This window comes from Phacochoerus africanus, chromosome 3 (genome assembly GCF_016906955.1).
Source record: "Phacochoerus africanus isolate WHEZ1 chromosome 3, ROS_Pafr_v1, whole genome shotgun sequence".
NCBI lineage: Eukaryota > Metazoa > Chordata > Mammalia > Artiodactyla > Suidae > Phacochoerus > Phacochoerus africanus.
This window is the reverse complement of record NC_062546.1, coordinates 159,798,876-159,819,309: the sequence shown is the minus strand read 5'-3', so window position 1 is coordinate 159,819,309 and position 20,434 is coordinate 159,798,876. Positions and strand designations below refer to the sequence as shown.

At 36.9% G+C, this 20,434-nt stretch overlaps 1 protein-coding gene across 1 annotated transcript in view; it reads right to left on the bottom strand.

Annotated features, from left to right (window-relative positions):
* Positions 1-6: 6 nt before the first annotated feature.
* Positions 7-20,434, bottom strand: part of ANKAR (ankyrin and armadillo repeat containing) — a 59,762-nt gene continuing 39,334 nt past the window's right edge. The window contains 12 exon segments of the mRNA XM_047773063.1: positions 7-275; positions 1,687-1,733; positions 5,181-5,377; positions 7,242-7,351; positions 9,726-9,843; positions 10,537-10,695; positions 14,154-14,276; positions 14,963-15,069; positions 18,303-18,464; positions 18,548-18,701; positions 19,142-19,177; positions 19,179-19,384. Of these exon segments, the coding sequence (XP_047629019.1) occupies positions 28-275; positions 1,687-1,733; positions 5,181-5,377; positions 7,242-7,351; positions 9,726-9,843; positions 10,537-10,695; positions 14,154-14,276; positions 14,963-15,069; positions 18,303-18,464; positions 18,548-18,701; positions 19,142-19,177; positions 19,179-19,384 (1,667 nt within the window). The 3' untranslated portion in view covers positions 7-27.

Sequence of the window (20,434 nt, the reverse complement as noted above, 5' to 3'; positions counted from 1 at the left end):
GAATCTTTTCTCACTGAAATGCTTTTATTAGCCTTCTGCAGGCTCCGAATTAGCATTCTGTACATGTTTCCCAAGTTGGCTTAAAAGCACTATTCTTGGTCTTGATACATTTATGATGTCTGATGAAATTGCAGATGAAAAGGAAAAAACATTATGAGAAACAGTGGTCTTTTTTGTTGTTTTGAAGAGTCCCATGAAGTTAGTTACAGGAGGTATGGAAGTCAAAGAATCTCTTGGTTGAATTTTGGGTTTTAATTTTCTTCGGTGCTCTTTCCCTAAAAATTAGAGAGCCACAATAAATGTCTCTTTCTTAAGCCTAAGAGCTCTATGCATAATTCTGTTTTCTTCACATCACTAAAACATACTGAGAACAGGCTAAGTAGCTTCCAGGCGTAGATGTTAGAGTGCAAAATTTTATGGGGATCAATATATGGTTGCCAACTTTTTTTTTTTTAATGGCCATATCTACAGCATATAGAAGTTCCCAGGCCAGGAATTGACTCCAAGCTCTAGCTGCAATCTATGCCACAGCTGTGGCATCACTGGAGTCTTTAACCCACTATACCACAGTGGGAACTCCTGGTTGCCAATTTTTTATTACACCAGGTTGGAACTCATGAAAGAACAAATGCCAATTACTTTAAACCTCATTTTGTAAAGGAAGGGATGTTTTAACATTAAAAGAAAGTATAAAAGACATTATCTCAAAATGGAGGACTTTACTTTGAATGAAATTAACTTTATTAGAAACTTGGTTGTCCTTATTTTTTCTTATGTTACAACAAACCTGTGAAAACCTTATGAGACCATTCATTACTGGTACACATTGTTATTCAGAAGCCAGTATTAAAGTGAAGAAATAATGGGACTGGTTTTATTTTTTTATGTAAGCTACTCTTACACCAAAGAGGCTATACAAAACCCAGACATTCTTCTAGTCATGATATTCAGAAATATGGCCTCCCACACATACCTAGCTTTCCTCAGATACTCCCTGAATAAATGAAGTTCTTTCCTATACTTTTCTTTTCCTATTCTTTCTTTGCATTTGTGACTCCAGCAAACTGATTCTTGACTTTGGAAGGTTCTGTCTTTGCTTTTTACAGTAAGATACCAAGTGAGACTGATTTTGGTCCTACACTTAGCACACATGAACCAGCGCTAAGCATATACATAAAATCAGTATTTTATTTTCCCTATTATATGTCTAATAGGAATTGATGAGTAACAAAAGATCTGGACCCTGATCTTGCAGGCCTAGGCCACTCAGCCATCATCTGCCAACTCTGTATAAAACTGTACATAGTAACAATAGAAAGAATGTGGTCTCTGTCCCAAGAACTTTTAAGATAGACAAGTTGTACATGAAACAGAATAACAGCAGGATCATAATTAAGTCACTTATATGTTATTTCAGTAATGACTTATTTCTATGCATGACTTGTGAGAAAAAGCAAAGGAAGAGAGGGATTTCTGTCTAGTGACATTAGTAGAGACAGCCTTTAAAAGAAATGATTAACTTGGGCTTGTAAATGGGAAGGTATTTTAGGTATGTGGAATTAGAAAACCAAAAGTTTACAAGTACTTTTCTTTTTGGTAGCCTCTACATTTTGAATTCTTAGTAATTAAACAATTAAAAATGTCATGGCCAGAAGGTATCTTAGAGATAAAAGAAAAATCATTTACCTTTTTTAAAGACAGGAATTATGGATGGTCCTCCATTTCTCTCCAGACTAAAATGAAAACATTTTATCACAAACTAGAAATATTTAAAGACTTTGTATACCCAGCTGTCATGTTCAGTGCCTAGTGGTCTAATTCATACATGTTACCTATACTAAGTATGCATGTTACCTATAGATATTTTGTGGTGTATCATTTACTCACTTATCACCCGGAACATCTGGAAGATTAAATCTGCTTGAAGTGACCAGGGAAAGCTTCACAGAAGAAGAGACACTTCATCTATTTTGAAGAAACTAGGTCTTCAGTGTGATGAGGCAGGGGGAGGGTATTCCAGACAGAGGGAATAGGATATGATAACTACACTATAAAACAGCACGGCCTGTTCAGAAGACACTAAGTAGTCTGATGTGATTAAATTAAAGATATCTGGAGACATGGTGGGAGATAAGGTTTGGAGAATATATCAGGTCATCTTATGTATCAAGAATAAGAGAAAGTTTGAACTTTATTTTCAAAGTAATGGGATACCAATGAAGTGTTTCAAGCCAAAGAATAACAAGGTATACCTAAGTTAATATAATGTGTGTGACTGTAAAACAGGTATTATTAATCATTCTGTACATGTAACTTATAAATATATTACCAAATTTCCCTGGTAAAAAAAGTCTTAATTAAAGTTAAAATATTAAAACTGCTTTTTACAAATATGTTCCTGGTTAATGATGAGGAACATTCTCCTATTGTCAACTTTAATAGTGAGGCACAGGCTCCAATATATTTATATCCCAATTTCATGTCTGTAGGGTAACATGAAACTAGTTAGTGTTAGACTCAGATTATATTCATGCAGGGTCAATTAACATTAAAATTATCTCTCTCTACATACTTAAAAATTTACACATTCAAGGGCTCTTATAATCTGCCATTCTTGGCATTAAATGGGGGTGTGGGAATGGAGAAGTAGTATTTACTCCAAAACAATGCTTTCATGATCCGAACCCCCATTGATCTACTTTCTGTTTCCAGTATTGGTATTAGGGAATATTTTGTGGAACTTTATTATCTTTTAGTGCATTTCCCATAGTTTCACTTAAACCAAATTCCTTTATAGGATTGCTATGAGAATTAAAGGCTCTAATGAGAATACATGGCATTATTAGTTATGGAAGTAATTGTTATTTGCTTACCAGTTCCCCCTCACTTGATAGCCATTCCTATAAGTTTATTAACCACTTGTTACTGCTTATAAGCCTGAAAGTTGCGTATTCACAACTCCAGGGGGTATCATTCACTTCAGTCATTGTAGATTTATATGGTTACTACAACCCTTTTCCAGCAGATGGCAGTAAAGTGTCCTGAAAGGGGTACCTTTTTCCAATTCCCAAAAAGTTGCCGTAAGGGCTAGCTGTGGGAGTGACTGAATACAACAATACTTCCATTATTTATCCTAAATTAATTTTTTTGGACAGTAAATGTTATTTTTAACATTGTCAATTACAGTAATTGTAATTTAGTTTTCCCTGGTTTGTTATTTAAAATTAGATAATCTGTTTTGGGTTTTCAGTTTTTGAAAAAATTGTAATTAAAGTGACTCTGAAGATATACTCATTTTTATTTATTTATTTTTATTTGCTTTTTTCGACCACACTCATGGCATATGGAAGTCTCTAGGCTAGGGGTCAAATTGGAGCTACAGCTGCCAGCCTGCACCACAGCCACAGCAATGCCAGATCCAAGCCATGTCTGCAACCTGCACCACACCTCGTGGCAACACCAGATCCTTAATCCACTGGGCAAGGCCAGGGATTGAACCTATACCCTCATGGATACTAGTCAGGTTCGTTACCACTGAGGCACAATGGGACCTCCATATTCTCTTGTATTATGGTAGAGTTAATAATATATCTTGAGTAATTCTGTTTCCTATATATAAGTAGCACTATTTGCAGAGACTTGTAATTCAGATACAGTTATGGAAGAAGAGAAAATATGCCCTTCGTAAGGCGATTCTCTCTTTTTTCAGGAACTTAAGTTTATGTTGGAACTACAACACTGAGGCAAAATTCTCTGAATAAACGCCTGGCAAATTTTCCCATAGCTTCAACCACTGGGTCTGATTTAGCCCTGTTTATGCTGTGGGAATATGGCCTCATTTTGTCTTTTTGTCTTTTTTTGTTGTTGTTGTTGTTGTTGTTGCTATTTCTTGGGCCGCTCCCGCGGCATATGGAGGTTCCCAGGCTAGGGGTTGAATCGGAGCTGTAGCCACCGGCCTACGCCAGAGCCACAGCAACGCGGGATCCGAGCCGCGTCTGCAACCTACACCACAGCTCACGGCAACGCCGGATCCTTAACCCACTGAGCAAGGGCAGGGACCGAACCCGCAACCTCATGGTTCCTAGTCGGATTCGTTAACCACTGCGCCACGACGGGAACTCCAATATGGCCTCATTTTGGATCAAGTCTGAAAGTCCCATTTGATGCCAAGGTCATAGTGGCATTTCTGTTTGTCACAGAGTTCTGAAATGTACCCTAATCTGCAAAAAAGTGGTTTATTGGATCAGACCTGAAGGCAACCAATCTTCCAAAAACCCTTCTGAATAATTCTGGCCAGATAGGATCCCCAGGATCTGGTTATATCCTTATCTGCACTCACAATTCTGTCATTAGGTTGGAATTAAAACAGACTTTGGCAGTGGACTTTTTCTCTTTTTAGGATCACACTTGCAGCATATGGAAGTTCCCAGGCTAGGGGTCAAATTGGAGTTGTAGCTGACGGCCTATGCCACAGCAATGCCAGATCCGAGCTGCGTCTGCCACCCACTCCACAGCTCATTGCAACGCCAGATCTTTAACCACTGAGTGAGGCTAGGGATCGCACCTGCATCCTCATGGATGCTAGTCAGATTCGTTTCTGCTAAGCCACAATAGGAACTCTGGCAATGGACATTTACAATGAAGTTTATTCTTTGTTGTACAATGCATGTATTTATATCAAGGATACTTCCTCTTGTTTATTCTCAAACTTCCTTAAAAATTCCTCTATCAATAATTTCAGCAGTTCCAAAGTTCCTGTTGTGGCGCAGTGGAAATGAATCCGATTAGTATGCACGAGGATGCGGGTTCAATCCCTGGCCTCACTCAATGGGTTAAGGATCTGTCACTACTGTGAGCTGTGGTGTAGGTTGCAGACATGGCTTGGATCCTGCGTTGCTGTGGCTGTAGCTTAGGCCAGCAGCTACAGCTCCGATTCAACCTCTAGCCTGGGAACTTCCATATGCCACAGGTGTGGCCCTAAGAAGCAAAATGATAATAATAATTTGAGGAGTTCCCTGGTGGCCTGATGGGTTATGGAACCAGCATTGTCACTGCTGTGGTTCAAGCCACTGCTGTGGCATGGATTTGAAGCCTGGCCCAGGAACTTCTGCATGCTGCAGGTGTGGCAAAAAATTTTAAAAAAATTCACTGCTGCAATTTCAGATATATAGGGACAATACCTTAAAGAAGGAAGTCCCACTCTTTGTTGCATTTGAAATTCCTTTAAAAACATTGGGTTTATACTTGCATCTCTGCTGATATTGTTTGTTATACGAAGGAACTGATTAGGCTTATTTCTGCATTCCTTTAATAAGATGCGGAAAGCATTTGCGTTGTAAGTTAAGTAGCCAAGAGCACTGGAGCAAGCCATGCGAACCTAGATGAAGAAGAAACAGTTTCTCCTTAACCATTGAGCTTTGTTCTTAAAATACCTAACCCAGTGCTCTTATTAAATATTTCATAGGAAGGTCTCTAGCTATGTATAGCAAATATCTCTGTCACCCAATGGCAGTCTGTAGGTGGAAGCATAGCAGCCATATTTTTAGAGAGGGCTGTCAATTGTCATTGATTTCTAGTTGTTCTTGGTCCTAACTGCATTTTTTTCTTTTGGCTGCATCTGCGGCATCTGGGAATTCCTGGGCCAGGGATTGAACCTGCGCCACAGCAGTGACAACATCGATCCTTAACCCACTGCACCACAGGAGAATTCCCTGACTGCATTTTAGAATCACCAATTAAAAAAAAAAAAAAAAAAAAAAGCCCACCGACTATATAAGACTTTCCTAGTAGAATCTGGCATTGTGTATTATTTTAAAGTGACAGGATGGAGTTCTTACTGTGGCTCAGGAGATGGTGTACATGAGGATGTGGGTTCAATCCCTGGTCTCACTCACTGGGTTAAGGATCTAGCATTGCCACAAGCTGCAGTGTAGGTCACAGATGTGGCTCGGATCCTACATTACTGTGGCTGTGGTGTGGGGCAGCAGCTGCAGCTCCAATTTGACCCCTAGCTTGGGAACTTCCATATCCTGCAGGGGCAGCCGTAAAAAAATAAACAAAAGGCCACAGGTGATTTGAATGGGCAGCCTAAGAACCACTGAGTATGAACTAAAACAGTAGGTCTCAGTCTTCATTGTGCATTGGAATCACATGGATAGCTATGAAAATTATGTCTGATTCCACCCCCTAGGAACTGATATAATTATTTGGGGGTGCATTGAACTGAACTTTGGGATTTTTCAAAACTGCACAGGTGATTGTAATGTAGGAAACTAGATAAAAGACTATAGCAGAAAAGTAAGTTCAAAATATGCCACTCAGGAAAGCAACTCAACTTTCCACGGGCAAAACCAAAGAAACAAGCACAAGTATCAGGTCATGGACTCCAGAAAAAGTAATTCTTTCTTTGAAGGAAATACTGTCTCCGCCTTTGACTCCAAAGTAATTAGATTATTCATGTAATAAATGTACATTCCTGGGCAGTTCTTAGGAAAATCTTTCATGGTGGCATAAGAAATGTCCAAAAAATGAATGTAAACCAGGCCCATGCAGGGTTCCAGAGGGTTGACATATTTTTGTTTACATTGGCCCTGGACTGCTGTATATGCCCATCTATCTTCTACACCTTCAACAGTGGTTCTGGACCAGCAGCCTCAGCTTCTGGGAGCTTGTTAGAAATGCAAATTCTAGGGCCTATGCCAGATGTAATAGATCAGAAACTCTGGGAATGGAGCCCGGCGATCTGTGGTGTAACAGGTCTTCCAGGTGATTCCAATGTACCCTAAAGTTGGAAAAATATTGCCTTAGACCCTGAGGGAAAAGCAAAGGGAACACTTGGAAACAAAACACTACTATGGCCAGGCTGGTCTTCATGCACCCTCACTCTAATCCTGCTGACAGGTAAGGAAAACTTTCCAGTGCATTTTTCTTTCATTGATTAGTGATTTTAATTATAAAATTTAAGATATTTTATAAATAATTATAAATTTGTATATCATCCATGTACTTATTTGTAGATTGAATCTTTAATATTGAAGTTAAAACAAATGTGTATGTTTTGTGGGAACCAGAATTATGGATGGTAGATGTAGTACTAGAAAAATCATCAGATTGTGAGTTAGTAATGTAAAGTATTATATAACACTCAACCTATGGGGAAATTAGCCCACAGAAGTGAGAGAGGCAAATTATATTTTTAAAATAATCTATTTTAGAATTGCTTTTTTTTCTTTTTTTTTTACCTCTTCTTGTCCTGAGTACAAATGATAGCAGAGCCGTTGGATTGTGCCTAATGTGGTAAATGCTTCTGGAATACCAGCTCTAGAATGAGCCAGGCTAGCTATTAAATTCCCTATAAATTAAACAAGAGGGAAAAAAGCCTGTTATTTAATTATTATAAACTGATACATTGTCATATATTACAGTTTTGAGATTAAAGTCATAAAGATATCTCTCTTAATGAAGAATTGCTGAAAAAAAGCATGTGTATTTTAAATGTAGAATAAACTTTCCCCAAAATTATGGTTTGGCTTTCTGTCACAAAAAAAAGTATAAAAGTTTAAGAGTGCAAAATTTTGAAAAATTAGAGTTTCTTCCTCTTGGCTTCGGAATATATTTGGTTTTGAAGTTTTAGGTTCTTTTTTTTTTTTTTAATGACTATGAACATAATGTTTGAACTATTTAAGAAAAGTTAATGTCCTTTTTGCGATTCAAGTGGCTTTGAGTTAAGAGCTTAGTGGTATTTTTAAATCAAGCAATGTATTGCACACTGAAGTTTAAGATCATTGAAGTTCTTACCATAAGAAGAAATGTCTGGGGATTGAAGTAGTAAAGTCATCTCATAATTAAATAAATGTGCAGCTATTAACTTAAAATTGCTTCATTCGAACTCATTTTTTTCTTTTAGCGTTTCATGAAATATTCTTTCACAATATTGTTGCTGTGTTCTAATAAGTGTAACAGAATTTAAGATGTAAATATATTTTTTCATTTGTCAGTGCTTACTTTAGTGAGGTATTAGCTGAGTTTTTGTTCTCCTTGTACTTTTGTCCAGCCTCCATGAAAAGCCAGGAAGGCCTTTGTATTTATGTTTCAGGATGAGGAGGACTTAGTTGGATGCCCAGAGCAAAAATTGTCTAAAGCTAACCTTTCTTTCAGGCTTAATACTTTCAGAAGCCTGAGTTTATAGAAGGCATTAAGCTAGGAGGAAGGGAGAAAGGTGTCTTTAAAGAGAGGGAGTAAGAAATTGGGAACAAGTGGGGAAGGGCAGAGAATCTAAGACTGCAATAGGTAATAGGAGCAGGAGCTTTGAAGAAAGGCTAAGCCGTGCATGTAAGAAAACCAGACACTTGGAAACAGAAATCTCAGTCTCCGCAAAATTTCTGTGCTTTTGGACCCTCTTCTGGAAATTATATCAATTTGGAAATTAAACATAGCATTTATTTTACATTATATCTGAGAACTAAATATTCGGCTTTTCTTGAGATACTCCCGACATGCATATGACACTAGAGGTGCAAGTGACTGTGATGGGGGAATGCAGAGAAAGCCCAGTAGTTTTTGAGATTCAATTTCTACCAGCCTGGGGAATTTAATATAATGTCATGTATACTATGACATTTCTACACAAAAGAGTTTGTGGAATAAAATTTGAGCCACTACAATTGTTTGTTTCAGAGTCAAAGAATTACTACGATGTTGAATAAAGTGCTATTTAGATATAAAATATATATTTAATAACTTCTTTTAAACATGTTTTTTCCTAGCTGCTTTTCATCAGAAAGTTATTGTTTGCTTGAATTTACCTTCTATGCCAAGTAAATATACTCTATAAAAATATAATTCTGGGGCAGCAAGTGTAGTTTCCTTTGCTGTGTTCAGTAATCCATTTCAATTAAAAAACAGGAGTTCCCGTCATGGCTCAGTGGTTAACAAATCTGAGTAGGAACCATGAGGTTGTGAGTTCAATCCCTGGCCTTGCTCAGTGGGTTGGGGATCCAGCATTGCCATGAGCTGTGGTGTAGGTTGCAGACGCAGCTCAGGTTCCACGTTGCTGTGCTGTGGCGTAGGCTGGTGGCTACAGCTCCGATTCTACCCCCTGCCTGGGAACCTCCATATGCTGCGGGTACGGCCCTAGAAAAGCCAAAAAAAAAAAAAAACGCTTTTTTTCTTTTTGGTGGTTGTTACTCCTATGGCTGTCACTTTAATACTGTTTTATGTTTGTTGAGTGTGACAGATCAAGTGAACTAACATATTGATCATTTGGAGAATTGGGTCTGAAGTAGATATAGTTACAAAATTAGCGCTAAGTATGTCAGGAACTCTCTTGGTCCATTTTGCTTTGCTATAGTGCATAGCAACATAGAGAACTCATAAATGTTAGCCACATATACACAATTAGTCAAGAGGAAACCAGACAGGTTATCAGTATAAATCTGCCTGTATTATTATAAATTACTGTGTAAATTTTGTTGGTGGTGGCTCATAGTTGAATTCTCATTTTAAATTCCAGAAAAAATAATTAGGGGTTCAAAAAGTGATTAGGAAGACAGCTTCTATTTGGGGTGCAGTGAAGACTTTCATTGTTCTATGTAGACTTATGTGAGTTCATTCTTCAAACCATGTGATGGAGTATCAGGCTTATTATTATTGCTCAGATTACAAAAAAAAAATTCTTTTTGAAAATAGTTTTATGTGGATAAGATGAGCTTCTGGTTATTTCTTACCTGTCAAGGCAATAGTAGTGGAATGATCTGAATATAGACTATCAACTAAAATAGTAATACCTCTTGCAGTCAGAGTAATGTGGTCCACATCTATAATGACTTTAGCTAATATAATAATCTGAAGACAAAAAAGCATAGAATCATTGAACATTTTCTACTCAGCTTCTGTAACTAAGCATTTACTCATGAGGAAGGCAAAAGAAGTAAAGTGGTACAATTCAGTAGAAGAGACACAAGTGGTACAGGGAGGAGCTAGAGTACATATCCCTATCTGATCACTGCAGTGACCATCGTGAGCCATGTTATTCTTTCTACAATTTTGCAACTTTTGCATTCTTGAAGTGTGGGTTCACAGAAAATACTAAAGGTTATAGGACAGAAAAAGAACAGAGAATAAGACCAAGATGAATCCATATACATTTAGTTGTCCATATGGTTGAAGAATTAGGTGATCAGCTAAAGATTTGCAGTTGGAAAACTTGTCTTGGACCCTAACTACCATGGTTCTCTACCTATCTCCTTGTGAAATGGGGGGGTGGGGGATGAAAATAATACTATATGCCTATCAACCTGATAGTGTTGTTATAAAGCATCAGATGAAGTATAAAGTCAAAAGTGCCTTGTAACTTGTAAAATTCTATATAAATGAAGAAATCCTCACAGATGATGGAGTTTATATGAAGTGGAAGGGGCTGTTGTGAAAAATACTGTGAATTTTATAAATCATTATACATTTTTCTAGATCCTTTTCTAATTTTCCAGTTTTCACTAAAAAGACATATTGATTGAAGTTTAATCTTCAATTTTATACCTGAAATGCTGCCATTGCCTTCTCAGTTTCAACTGTCGATTCAAGAAAAGGTTCAAAAATTGATATGGTTATTCTTCCACTTTCCAACATTAAGTATTGTTGAAAGCAGTTATTGAAGGCAAAAAGGGTTAATGCATAGCCTGCTTTTAAACAGATATCCTAGAAATAGGAGAAACATGCATTATCTTTAACTTACTTCATCTATCATGTTACTTAAGGTAATAGTTTTTTAAATTCTTGCCTGTTAAAATACATTGCATCTTATCTCTGAGAGTAAAATATGACACTATTGGGGGAAACGGATAAGTCCAAAATGTAATTGAATGAGTAAAATAGAGAGTTAGGTTGTGATATCAGGGAGAAGAGAAATTTTTTTGTAATTTTTGAAGGTAGGAGTTCTTGTGGCTCAGCAGGCTAAGAACCTGACATAGTGTCCGAGAGGATGTTGGTTCAATCCCTGGCATCACTCACTGGGTTAAGGATTCAGCATTGCTGCAAGCTGTGGCATAGATAGCAGATGTGGCTCCTATCCCATGCATAGAACAGCAGCTGCAGCTCCAATTCAACCCCTAGCCTGGGAACTTCCCTATGCCACAAGTGTAGCCCTAAAAAAAGAAAAAAAAAATTTTTTTGGAGTTCCCGTGGTGGCGCAGTGGTTAACGAATCTGACTGGGAACCATGAGGTTGCAGGTTCGATCCCTGCCCATGCTCAGTGGGTTAACGATCCGGCGTTGCCATGAGCTGTGGTGTAGGTCGCAGACGTGGCTCAGATCCTGTGCTGCTGTGGCTCTGGCGTAGGCCAGCGGCTATAGCTGCAATTCGACCCCTAGCCTGGGAACCTCCATATGCCATAGGAGCGGCCCAAGAAATGGCAAAAAGACAAAAAATAAATAAATAAATAAATAAAATTTAAAAAAAAAATTTTAAGGGAATGTTAGATTACTGATTATGCAAATGAACACCTAAATTGTAACAGGAAACTTCATAATTTCATTAACCTTCATTCAACTTTTTTGTTTCAATATGGTTTTATTTCAATATATCAGAGTTGAGAAATCTAAACCTCCCTTGTATGATACATATTGAATTTTTTGCATTGTGAATGATCTCTGTCATCTCTTAAAGTGCATTTGGAAAATTCTAATGTACTATATTCTAAGGGAGAATAAAAGAAAAATGACTTCCTTTTAAAAGTCACATTTTAACATTCTGGGCAAATAGAGCAAAAGCCAATTCTCTCTTAGAGTCTGTTTGCTTGCCATATATTAACAAGTATGGTGGGTCTCTAGAACGACCCAAAAGACAGAATCTTAAGCACTAATTCTTATTTTTAATATTTTTTGAATATTGTAAGATAGAACCATTCATCTTAGTGAGTTTTCTTCTGCCACTGTTAACTGTATAAAAATGCCATATATACATACTGAAATACCTATAGATAAAATTATATGATGCCAGAGAGTTGCTTTCTAAATAGTATAGGGAGAGTGAGGAAGTATATAAAAGAAATGAGATTAGTCATTAGTTGATAATTGCTAAAGCTAGGTCATGGGAATATTTGAATTCATTACTTTGTCATTCTATTTCTGTTTGAAAATTTCCATACCAAAAATTACGCACATACAAAATAGTCACATGGTCACAGGCAAGAAGAAAGGTATTGATAAAAAAAAAAAAAAAATACAGTCCAGGAGTTCCTGTCATGACTCAGTGGTTAATGAATCTGACTAGGAACCACGAGGTTCCAAGTTTGATCCCTGGCCTTGCTCAGTGGGTTAAGGATCCAGCGTTAATATGAGCTGTAGTGTAGGTCGCAGACATGGCTTCTTGGATCCCGCGTTGCTGTGCCTCTGGCCCTGGCGGGTGGCTACAGCTCAATTGGATTCCTAGCCTGGGAACCTCCATATGCCACAGGAGTGGCCCTAGAAAAGGCAAAAAGAAAAAAAGAAAAAGAAATAGGGCTCAGAAAGTGAAGCAGGTGGTAACAATCTGGGAGGAAAAGAAGAGTGAGTGAGAGTGGAATGACAGTAGAAAAAAAGGGGAGAAGATGGGTGGCCCTGAGGAATAGGATAAGAGTAGAATGTGAAAGGAATAGAGTAGAGGAGGAAGAAAGGTGGCTTAGAAAGTGACATGAACTACTCACCCTATTATTGCCCATATTATAGCAACACTTCCTCATCTTTTAGTATATCACAACAGAGTAAAATTCATTATTTAAAAAAAAATAATGCAGTGACTTCATTGCTCTTCCTTACAACTCTCCTTTCTTCTTCAAAATCTCCCAGAACTGAGAGAGATATAGCTGGCAGTTTTCTTCCGTTATTGCTAAACGCACTGTAGATAACAAGAATTTGGGAGTTTCTCTATTTCTCTAGGGTTAGTATAGCCCATGGACCAGTGATAGTCCATAAACTGGTTGACAACAGGATTACAGAAACTGAGAATAAGCACTTAAAAGAAACAGCTCATCCTTACAGTTAAATACCAATTGATAAATGTCAAAAGAAGAAGGGAAATTTTTTTAATTGCCATTATGCAAATACCACAGTAATTATTATTGCATCAGTGGATGCTAAAATTGGTGAGCAAAAGTAGGATGCAGAAGACAATATTTCCATAGTCTCAATGGGGTCTCATCTCAAAATACTTAATTACAAAGGGTACAGTAACTTTATAGTAGAGAAATACGGCAGACACCACTTTAATCAAGTACAAAGTTCACATTGCCAATTATAAGACATACCGCATCGAGTACTTCCTGAAATGATGCACTGGTAAAGTGAGTGAAGAAAACTGTGGTGTTGTTGCCAAAAGGCATAACCTCTATTTAACCATGAGAAACATCAGATAATTCAAATTGAGGGACATTCTACAAAATAACTGGCCTGGATTCATCAAAAATATAACAATCGTGAAAGACAGAAAATCATGAAAGACAAAGAACTGAGTGTCATAGATTAAAGGAGACCAAAGAGACGTGGGATCCTGGATTGAATTCTGGAATAGGAAAAGGACATTGGTGAGAAACTGGCAAAATGTAAATGAAGTTTGCAGACTAGCTAATAGTATTGTTAATTTCCTGGTTGACATGAAGGATATGCCAGAACACTCTACTATTTTTATGAATTTATGGAAAGTCTAAAATCATTTCAAAATTTAAAGTTTGGTTGCTTTAAAGGTATCTCCCCATAACAAATTTCTGGAAAAAAAGCTGGTACTTCATTACAAATAGTTCCAGAAGCACCACTCTAGAATATGGGGTTAAGAAGTGAATGGCTGGAGGTTGAAAGGTTATAAAACTACATTAAAGATTTGATGCATCTAGGACAGGAGAGATTTGGTTTTTTGGCTCTTTATCAAACATTGAAATGGCTACATTTCAAAATAATTGGTCTAGACTCATCAAAGATGAGTCAAAGATGAAATATGACAACTATGATAAGTACCAAATAACATTATTCCATCACAAGAAACTAACAACCTACCAAAGAGGTTTTTTACACCTCTTAAACAACACATTTAAATATTGCCATGAAAAAGACTTGATGAAATTTTGAGGATGTGATCTAAAAATAATTTTCTCTTAAATGAACTCCAATATTCTATAAAGTTATTACCTTATCTTGTGAGTGAAGAAGATAAAGGACATCAGCATAATTAAATCCTTCATTTCCTTGTAATTCGTTCTGTAACAGATCATTCCTTAGGACAATGCATGCCAGGGAAAATGCCACTTCAACCTAAATATGTGATTTTCAGAAATTAATGTATTTTTCACTCATGGTTTATCAAATAATATTTCATTATACAAATCTTTATATGGGATATACCAATTCAGAGATGCCATAAAATCCATTAATTCAATTTGACTAGAGAGTGGCATTTACAACTTTTCTGGAGAAATATCCCTTATAATTTTTAACAGCTGAGAAAATATCCTTCTATGTGCCCTACAAGCACAAAGTTCCACATGAGGGCATGGGGGAAGCAACCAGGTCCTGCAGTATATGTGAAGAGGTATCTTTTTTTTTGTTTTGTTTTGTTGTTTTTAGGGCCGTACCCATGGCATAATGGAAGTTCCCAGGCTAGGGGTCACATTGGAGCTACAGCTGACGGCCTACAGCACAGCCACAGCAACATTGGATGTGAGCCGCACCTGCGACCTACACCACAGCTCACAGCAATGCCAGATCCCCGACCCACTGAGCAAGGCCAGGGATCAAACCCACATCCTCATGGATACTAGTCCGGTTCAGAAGCCGGGAACTCCTGCAGTAGCTGTTTTGCTTAAAACTTTGTTTAAAAGATTAAGTATTTTTATTATAGTTGTGAGCTTACATAAAGATCCAATTATTTTTAAAACGTCATAGCTATGTTAGTTTTTACTTTATCAGAACAACAACAACAAAAAAACCTTATTCTATACCTTAATGTTAGGAGAAGGGTGATTTCTCAGTAGCTGAATAAGTACTGGGAAGGCATTTTCATCTACAACATATTGTTGACTAACGGGATTGCTTGTATGGGCGACACCTGTAAGAATCCACATCTCAGTGGGATATTTTTTTCCATATTGGAAATGTTAAAGTCAAACATATCTTTATAGGTGTGGCTGATAAGATGTCCTAGCATAATATATTGACAGTATTTTACCTTAACACATGTCTAGGGATAGCTTTGTGTTCCTACTGACCAGAGTGTAGATAGCTCATAATACAGAATAAAAAGTCAAGAAATAGACCCACAAATAGCTAATCAATTGAGTTTTGACAAACACGCCTAGCTAACTCAGTGAAGGAAAAGATCATCTTTTCAGTAAATGATACTGAAACCATTGGGTGGCATATGTGAAAGGAATGAATCTCAGCCATTTGCAAAAATTAATTCAAAAGGGATTATACATCAAAATACAGAAGAAAACAGAAAACCTTTATGATCTTGAGTTTAGCAGGGAGTTCTTAAAGAGGACACAAAACCTTCAAACTTAAAACTTTGGCTTTTCAAAAGACCCTGTTACAAAAATGTAAAGATACCATACACTGGGAGAAAATTTATGCAAAACGTACATCTAACAAAATACTTGTACCTCTGGAATTTATAAAGAATGCTTGCAATTCAAGGCAACAAAATGGGCAAGATATTTGAACAGAAGATATGCAAATGGAAAATAAACACATGAAAAGATGCTCTACGTTTTTAGTCATTAGGAAAATGCTATTTAAAACCACAGTAAGATTTACTATACACCCACTACTACAGTAAAATTACCATACTAAGTGTCAATGAGGATGTGAAGCTATTGGAACTATCATGCACTGCTGGTAAGAGTGCAGAGTGGTAATCCTACTTTGAAAAACAGTCTGGCAGTTTCTTTAAAAGTTAAACAACAACAACAAAAAAGTTAAACACACCTACCCTATGACGCAGAGGTCGCACCGTTAGATATTTACCCAAGAGAAATGAAAGCGTGTCTATACCAAACTTGTACACGGATGTTCATAAGTTTTATAATGGCAAGAAACAGGAAACAATCTCCATCAGTGGGTACATGGATAAACAGATCATATCCATAACATTAGGGTTTTCCAGAGAAAGAGAAACAGCAGGATATATATATATATGTATGTGTTATGTATGTATATCATAAGGCATAAAATTAACCATCACACCATACAGAAGAATACTAAGCACTGAAAGAGAAGTATCTTATTGATATTTGATACAGTAATATGGATGAATATCAAAATAATTATACTGAGTGAAAGAAGCAAGGAAAAAGTATGTAATTCAATCCACATAAAATTCTAGAAAATGCAAATTAATCTATTGTGATAGAATACAGATTGGTGGTTTTCTAGGGATGGAGTGTGAAGAGGAAGAATACAAAGGCACACAACCATTTGGAGATGACGATTATGTTCACTTATTTGTGCTGATGGTGTCAAAGCTGAATACATATGTCAAAACTTATCAAACTGTACACTTTAATATAATTAATCTATTGCATATTTTATTTAAATGTCTTCTCATATGTGGATTGCATTTCAATAGAGCTTTAAGAAACCCCACATTCATAGTCAAGAAAAAAATCAACCAATAGAGACCCAGAAATGACAGACATGCTGGAACTGGTTACAAAGATGTTAAAACAACTATTTTAAATATGCTCCATATGTTTAAGAGTATAGAAGAAAACATGAATATGAGGAAGAAACAGGAGGGGTGTGTGTGTGCGTGTGTGTAAACAGTCTAAGCTGGTGAATTTGAAAGCAAAATTTCTTTTCTGCTCTTGTACAAGAGAACCTATGGCCTATGGAAAATGTGGACAGCTTTGAATTGAACTAATGAGAAGAAATTGAATACACATGTATATCAGTTACTTCAAATTTGCATTGTCATTTACTAGAATTTTAGAAATAACTATAACTTATACTATAGACTCTGCCTAAAACAACAACAAAACATTATCTTATCTGACTTGATTGCCTTGAAGCAGTTACTGAATTTTGGCAAAGTAGCTTTTTTTAAGAAAGGAGGGAAGAAAATTCTTGGAACCAATTCCTACTTTCTTTATCCAGCTAGAATTTTTTTTAATGGAAATACAGTGGACTAGAAATGAAGTTTGTTTTTTTTTCCCTTTCGTCTAAAAGAGGCAGTCTACAGTCAGCCCCATACATTCACTCAGGTCAGCAAAGAACCAGATTTTTTAATTTTTGATAGTTCAATCACTAACAATTCCACATTTTTCAGATATCCCAAAATGTTAATTCCTTTGCCAAAAAAAAAGGAACAACTAGACCTAGAGGCCACTGTATTAACAAAGAATCATTATGGAAAGAGACTGGAATTGAAAAAGGTGTCTTGGCATAGAAATTCTCCTATATCTTCAAAACATAGAGTTGTTAAGATTCAAAATAAGAGATATTTTTCTCTTGGAGTTCCCATAGTGACTCATGGGTTAAGAATCTGACTAGGATCCATGAGGATACAGGTTCGATCCCCGGTCTTGCTCCATGGGTTAAAGATCCAGATTGCCACAAGCTATGGCATAGATACAGATGTAGCTTGGATTTGGTGTTGCTGTGGCTGTGGTATAGGCTGGCAGCTGCAGTTCCAATTCGACCTCTAGCCTGGGAACTTCCATATTCCACAGGTGCAGCCCTAAAAAGAAAAAAAGAAGAAAAAAAATTTTTTTTTCTCAAATTTAAAAAAGGAGATTCCGGAGTTCCTGTCGTGGCTCAGTGGTTAACGAATCCGACTAGGAACCATGAGGTTGCAGGTTTGACCCTTGTTCAGTGGGTTAGGGATCCAGCGTTGCCGTGAGTGTTGCCGTGTGGGTCCCAGACACAGCTTGGATCCCGAGTTGCTGTGGCTCTGGTGTAGGCCAGTGGCTACAGCCCCAATTTGGCCCCTAGCCTGGAAACCTCCATATGCCGCGGGAGCGGCCCTAGAAAAGGCAAAAAGACCAAAAATAAATAAATAAATAAAAGGAGATTCCTTTAAGTCTAAATAAATAAATAAATATAAAAAAGGAGATAACTTTAAGTCAAAATAGCCATAGCTTATGATCCTCATTTCCCATTCTAAGTAGAATTCAAGAGCAAGACTGATACTCTTAATTACACCATTTTTACTCATTAAGGTCTTGGAGAAATTAAAACATTATAGTAACAGATTAAATACGGTTAAGGGCTCTTAACAGTAGGGACAGAGAGAACGAGAAGTGTGTTACTGTTATTTAAAAAATTGAGAATAAATTTACAAACCAATACAGATGGATCCCACTGCTCTGATGACACTCAGAAGTGTGCCTTCAGCTATTTTACTTATCCTTAGTAAGCGAACCAGTGGTGCAATTCCATTCCCTTCACATATTTGATTCTGATGTATCCTGCTGTCCTTACTTAGAGCTATGACTGCTTCACCTCCTAGCAAAGAAAAGCAAGAAACACATCTAACACTCCAATGTCCTATTCTATATTGTGAAGATTTATGCATAGAAATAACTTACCAACATACTGCATTTTAGCTGATGGTGACAAAAGCATGTTTATTATAAAGTTGTATCCAATCTGTTCTGCCATATACTTTTGTTGTTTTAGTGTTTGTCCTGCCAGGGCCCAAAGTGCTACAGCTCCTTGTTCCTTGATATCTATTTGAAATGCCTATTTTTAAAAAATATTTCATTCATTCAGTGAGGATTTATTGAATACCATAGGAAGGTATGTTTAATAAAATGTTTATTCCAGAATTGTTTTAGTTTCCTTTTCACTTAACTAAATTCTTTTTTTTTTTCCTTTTTTTAGGGCTGCACCTGTGGCATATGGAAGTTCCCAGGCTAGGGGTTGGATCTGAGCCAGAGCCACTGGCCTATACCACAGCCACAGCAATCCCGGATCCTAGCTGCATCTGTAGCCTACGCTGCAGCTTGCAGCAATGCCAAATCCTTAATCCACTGAGCCAGGCCAGGGATCAAACCTGCATCCTCATGGATACTAGTCAGGTTCTTAACCTGCTGAGCCACAACGGGAACTCCCAACTTAACTAAATTCAATATTGAATACTTTGTCCAAGAAAAAATGACAAGTAATCATAAAATTCCTACCTTGAGGAGTTTCAGAAGATATTTACTTAATGATTTTTTCCAGAAATGCTCTCTGTATAGCAGGATTGGAACTTGCCAGTGCTTCCACAGCTACTGCACCCTTCACTTGGACACTAAGTTGTTTTCCTTTAAAAAGAGCTACCAGAGGAGGAATGGCTCCTTCCATGGCCATAGCATCCTGAACTTCCTTATTGTCACGTGCAACCTCAGCAATTGTAACAGAAGACACAGCTTTCAACACATCTTCAAATGAAATGAACTGGTTAAATCAATCTCTCAAAAAGTAGGAATATAAAAATGAAGCATATCAGTAGTTTCCCATATTTTAAAACAAGATTTATAGCTTATAGAAAATAAAGAAAACTAGAAAAAAGAAAAACTGGCCAGATTTTCACCACCCAAATGTGAACATTTCATTTTATTTCATTCACTATTTTTATAAATATTTGTAATACGTATTATATAAGATAGATAACTTTAAATAGTGTTAGGTATTTAACATAGTTGTACTATAAACACAATATCCTGCATTTTAATTTACCTGTAAACATTTTCCCATTCTTTATGAACATCAGTGTCTCCTAAATATTTCATTAATGGGTGTATTTCATATCCTGAAACATTAACATTTTGAAAAATATGTTTCCAGCTTTTCACTGTTTTATACAATGCTTAGGAGAAATCTTGGCACATAGGCATTTCCTTCCTGTTTATATATTTTTCCATGAGGATAGTGTCCTAGAAATTATTGGAATAACTAAATACATTATACATTGACTTTCAGTTGGTCTTGTTTTATCTTTTTGCTTTTTGCTTTTTTAGGGCAACACCCATGTCATATGGAAGTTCCCAGACTAGGGGTCGAATCCGAGCTGCAGCTGCTGGCCTACTTCACAGCCATAGCACCAGATCTGAGCCGCATCTGCAACCTACACTGCAGCTCACGGCAAGCCAGCTCCTTAACCTACGGAGTGAGGCCAGAGATCAAACCCGCATCCTTGTGGATACTAGTCAGATTCATTTCCACTGCGTCACAATGGGAACTCCATTTTTTTCTTTTTCTCAATTGAAGTATAGTTGACATACAATATTATGTTAGTTTCAAGTGTATAACATACTGATTTGATACTTAAATATAGTTTGAAGTGATCACCTTAAAAGTATAGTAATCATCTGTCCCCATGCAAAGTTATTTCAGTGTTATTGATCTTATTCCTTATGCTGTATATTACATCCTCATGACTTATTTTATAACTGGAAGTTTGTACCTCTTAACCCACCTATTTCACACAA